Raw genomic sequence first — 5000 nt, 5'->3', positions numbered from 1 at the left:
CCTAGCGCCTGTTTAGCGTCTGATAGGATTGGGGAGAGGGTGGGGGCTAGGGGGTGGGGGGTGGGGGGAGGGTTGGGGGGTGGGTGGGGGTGGGGGGGGTGGGGAGGGCTGAGGAGTGCGCGCGAAGTGAAAATGAGGAAGGTTGTGTGTGTGTGTGTGTGTGTGTGTGTGTTTCTTTCCCTGGCTCTCTCTCTCTCTCCTCTGTGTGTGTGTGTGTGTGTGTGTGTGTGTGTGTGTGTGTGTGTGTGCGTGTGTGAGTGTGTGCGTGCGTGCATGCGTGCGTGTGTATGTGTTGTGCGTGTGCGTGTGTGTGTGTGTGTGTGTGTGTGTGTGTGTTGTGTATGTGTGTGTGCATGCGTGCGTATGTATGTGTTTTGTGTGTGTGTGAGTGCGCGCGCACGCGTGCGTGCGTGCGTGCGCGCGCCTAAGAGCCCTTTTAACTTTTCTCATAAAAGTATCCTCGAACAAAGTTGAACACTTACCTTAAAAACCCCGTCCTCCCTATATCCTAACTTCAAAGCTATTTCTGTTCCTTCTCCACACACTATTTCACCTCCTCCATCCGACGAATAATTTGTAGTCGTAGTAGTAGTAGTAGTAGCAGTAGTAGTAGTATTGTAGGTTTTTTTTTGTTGGTTTGTTTGTTGACTTGTTTAATTTATTTACCCTGAGGGACGGATGAAGAAGAAGAAAAAAACAACAACATGTCCTTGCTTATTCCACTTCCCTCATTAATTTGAAGAAAATTCATTCAATTCCGTCTTTCTCTCTCAGTCTCTCTCTGTCTCTGTCTGTCTGTCTGTCTGTCTCTCTCGTAAAAACCGCCAAGCATTTAACGTAATTTAAAACAACTCAAGTAATAACAACGTTAAAATCTGCTCTCCAGCAACAATGAAACTGTATCTAATTAAAGGTGTATATAGAAATGCTGGAAACAAATAATAATAATAATAATGGTACTTATATAGCGCTAAATCTTGTGCATAAACAAATCAAAGCGCTTTCGCACCAGTCATTCTCACGCAAGCATAACTCTAAAACTGAAAAAAACTAAAAAGACAAGGAAGAGGAAGGGAAGGGAGGCTACTTTGGGAAGAGGTGGGTTTTAAGGCCAGACTTGAAAGAGCTGAGTGTGGAGACTTGACGAAGCGAAAGAGGAAGTTCATTCCAATTGCAAGGTCCAGAGACAGAGAAAGAACGGTGGCCAACAGTCGAGAGTTTGAATCTGGGTATATGTAAGTGGAGTGGATCCGAAGCTGATCGTAGTGAGCGAGATGGAGTGTAGAGGTGAAGGCAGCCACAGAGATAGGAAGGGGCTGATTTGTGAATACATTTGTAGCATAGAGTGCTGATCTTGTACTTTATTCGGTGTGAGACAGGGAGCCAGTGGAGATGTTGCAAAAGAGGAGTGGTGTGCTCAGATCTTTTCTTTCTGAGGACGAGTCGGGCAGCAGAATTTTGTATGCGCTGAAGGGACTGAATGGATGAAGCAGGCAAACCAGACAATAGAGAGTTACAGTAGTCAAGGCGAGAGAGAATGAGAGAAACGACAAGTCTAGATGTTGCGTCAGTGGACAGATATTTCCGGATGGAACTGATGCGCCGCAGTTGACAGTAGCAGGATTGACATGTCTGATTGATAAATGTTTGCATGGACAGTGTGTTGTCAAGGACAACGCCGAGGTTCCTGACTGAAGTGGACAGAGGGATGGATGTACTGCCAAGTTTGATTGTATTAGTTGTAATGGAAGAGAGTTTTTGTTTAGTTCCTATGATCATTGCTTCAGTTTTGTCCGCGTTCAATTGTAACTTATTTAGAGTCATCCAATTTTGAATATCCAGGAAGCAGTTAGATGTTTCTTGCAAGAGCGACAACAGTTTTTCAGGTGTATCACTCTTCTGGATTTGAGTGTCATCAGCATAAGAATGATGACTGACATTATGGCGGTTGATAATTTCAGCGAGAGGAGCAGTGTACAGTGTGAAGAGCACTGGGCCTAAAACAGATCCCTGTGGGACTCCATGTTCAATTTTAACGGGTTCAGACTGGAAATTATCAACAATGACAGACTGGAATCGATCAGTGAGATAAGATTTGAACCAGTTTAGAACAGTGCCGTTGATACCAAATGTAAAATGAAGACGGGAAAGAAGGATTGAATGGTCTATCGTGTCAAAGGCGGCTGACAAGTCGAGAAGAGTGAGAAGGGAGATCTGTCCTGAGTCGGACGCTAGAAGTAGGTTATTCAGGATGTGGAGGAGAGTGGTTTCGGTGCTGGAGCGTCCTCGATGTGGCAAAATTGATGAACTGTCAAGATGATCCTTTTTATGAACTGTGTGTGTGTGTGTGTGTGTGTGTGTGTGTGTGTGTGTGTGTGTGTGTGTGTGCGTGTGTGCGCGCGCGTGTGTATGTTCTAATAATTGATGTGTCTGACAAACGCTCGACTGTGAGCAACCCAAGACAGACAGAGACAGAGAGAGAATGTGTGTGTGTGTGAGATAGACACACAGACACACAGACACACAGACACACACACACACACACACACACACACAGAGAGAGAGAGAGAGACAGGCAAACGAACAGATACAAACACACCTTTTGACACCAATCATTGCTGGAAAAATATCAAAGAAAACAAACCCTGTATGATAATAATAATAATAATAATAATAATAATATCACCATCATCATCATAATCATATGATAATATCATCATCATCATCATCATCATAACAACAATAATAATGATAATAATCATTATTATTATCATATGTCCAGCCGACTGCACAGGGCCATGTCAGGACGACCAAACTGCTGAAATGTCCAGCCACACAAGAAACCCAACCCAACCCCCCCCCCCCCACACACACACACAAACACATATACCCCACCCCGTCCCCCTCAACACCCACCCCACACCTCCACACCCACACACAACTCCCCCCTCTACATCCCCACCCCTTCTTCCTCCCCCCCCCCCCCCACACACACACAACACACATCTCTCTTCTTCACCTTTTTGGCCAGCCGACGGGCACGCTTGGCCACGGAGTTCTCGCTGGACGCTGACTCTGTGCTGACCACCGACTGACGGCTGTGACGTTTCTCCCTCCCTCCGGGCGCGAGGTCCTCCACAACCCCCACGCTGAGACCACCACCTCCATCTCCTCCTCCTCCTCCTCCTCCTAGACCTCCACCGCCAGCACCACCACCACTGCTACCACCGCTGCCCCGATGCGCATGCGCCCCTGCCGCGCCGTTTCCGTTTCCGGTGTCGTCACGTGATCCGCCACCTCCGCTTCCGCTTCCGTCCGCCGCCGCATGCTCGCAGACGATGATGTCACTTCCGCTGAGGATCACCACGTCACTTCCTCGGCTGGCTTTGCGGCTGCCCGGGGCTGAGCGGGTCTCGTAGAAGGGGGACGAGGACGAGGAGGTCTTGAGGGAAGGGAGGGTGATGGAGCCGCGAGGGTGCGAGGGGGAAGGGGAAGGGGAAGGGGGAAGGTTGGCCGCTGGAGCGTCCTCGATGTGGCAAACTACGGTGCTGGTGTTGTTGCCCACATCGACGGTGGTGATGGTCGGGAGGAAGCGGTGAGGGACGGTGCAGGGAGGGTGAGGGGCAGGGGCAGGGACAGGGGCAGGGGGAGGGGGGTAGGGGACGGGGCCGCTGCCGCTGCCGCTGCTGCTGCCGCCACCACCAACACCACCACCATCAGTGGGCGACGAGGGGGAGGCGGTCGAGGAAGGCGTGGTGGTGTTGGTTGTGGTGGTGGTGCCGCCACCGCCCGGCGGTTTGAGCAGGTGCACCGGGGAGAGAGGGGTCGGGTCCGGCCGGGTCGCCATGGTGACCGCCTCTGAAACAGGCAGAAAAAAAAAAAAAAAAAAAAAGTTTAACTCTCTCCATACGAACGGCGAAAGAGACGACGTTAACAGCGTTTGATCCCAATTACCATCATCAAAATATTGCAAGCGGAACGCTCTTTTACTGAAGAGGTGAATGTTGACAAAGAATATCACAGTTCTGACGACGGAAGCTAAAGGTTGGGTTTATTGAGACACCCACTGGACATCCGAGGGGTCTGTGTAGAGGAGAAGAGAGGACTGGCCGTACTGAGTGAGTTAAGAGGAAGCATCTGTGAGGGTGACTGAAAAGTCCTTTGGTGTTATTGTTATTATTATTATTATTATTATTATATTATTATTATTATTTTAGTTTTCACCGCATTCATGCATCGTCTTTGGATACACACGTCCACCCACTAGTGTTCATTCACACAGGATAGAGTAAACGTGTATATACACACAAACATGCTTTATGATTCATCAACAACAAAAATTAAGTGATAAAAAAGAACAGAATAAAATAATAATAATAATAATAATAATAATAATAATAATAATGTATGAGAGAGAGAGGGAGAGAGAAACAAAACAAAAACAAAAATTCGTTCGATTGAGCTTATGATTCATCAACAACAAAAACTTAGTAATAAAAAAATAGAATAAAATAATAATGATAATAATGATAATGATGATGATGATGATAATGATAATGATAATAATAATAATAAATGAGAGAGAGAGAGAGAGAGAGAGAGAGAGAGAGAGAGAGAGAGAGAGAAAGAAATAAATTTCGTTCAGATTGAGCTGACACAACACAATAAATTATTCATCTCTGGGAGCAAAGTGGGCCCATCTCCATCCAGCATGAAGCTTCACTGACAGCAGGAAGACCAGCGACTGTCTAATGATTCCGTGAACGCCGAATGCCCGAGTGCTGTCCTGTCCGCAGGCAGCATTTGGTCACTTCGTCCCGTTAACTCTCTCCATACGAACGGCGAAAGAGACGACGTTAACAGCGTTTCACCCCAATTACCATCATCAAAATACTGCAAGCGGAAGGCTCTTATACTGAAGAGGTGAACGTTGACAGAGAATATCACAATTCTGACGACGGAAGCTAAAGGTTGGGTCATTCAGACACCCACTGGACATC

The 5000-nt window shown here is 47.3% G+C and overlaps 1 protein-coding gene across 1 annotated transcript in view; it reads right to left on the bottom strand.

Moving 5' to 3' along the window:
- Positions 1-5000, bottom strand: part of LOC143274654 (uncharacterized) — a 218904-nt gene that overhangs the window by 213016 nt on the left and 888 nt on the right. Inside the window, exons 2-3 of the mRNA XM_076578527.1 lie at positions 3715-3858; positions 3020-3612 (exon numbers count right to left, since the gene is read on the bottom strand). Of these exons, the coding sequence (XP_076434642.1) occupies positions 3020-3612; positions 3715-3858 (737 nt within the window). The remainder of the gene's footprint in view (positions 1-3019; positions 3613-3714; positions 3859-5000) is intronic.

This window comes from Babylonia areolata, chromosome 29, assembly GCF_041734735.1.
Source record: "Babylonia areolata isolate BAREFJ2019XMU chromosome 29, ASM4173473v1, whole genome shotgun sequence".
Classification (NCBI taxonomy): Eukaryota; Metazoa; Mollusca; class Gastropoda; order Neogastropoda; family Buccinidae; genus Babylonia; species Babylonia areolata.
Note: the sequence above shows the minus strand (reverse complement) of the source record. Positions and strands in the feature narration are given on the sequence as shown.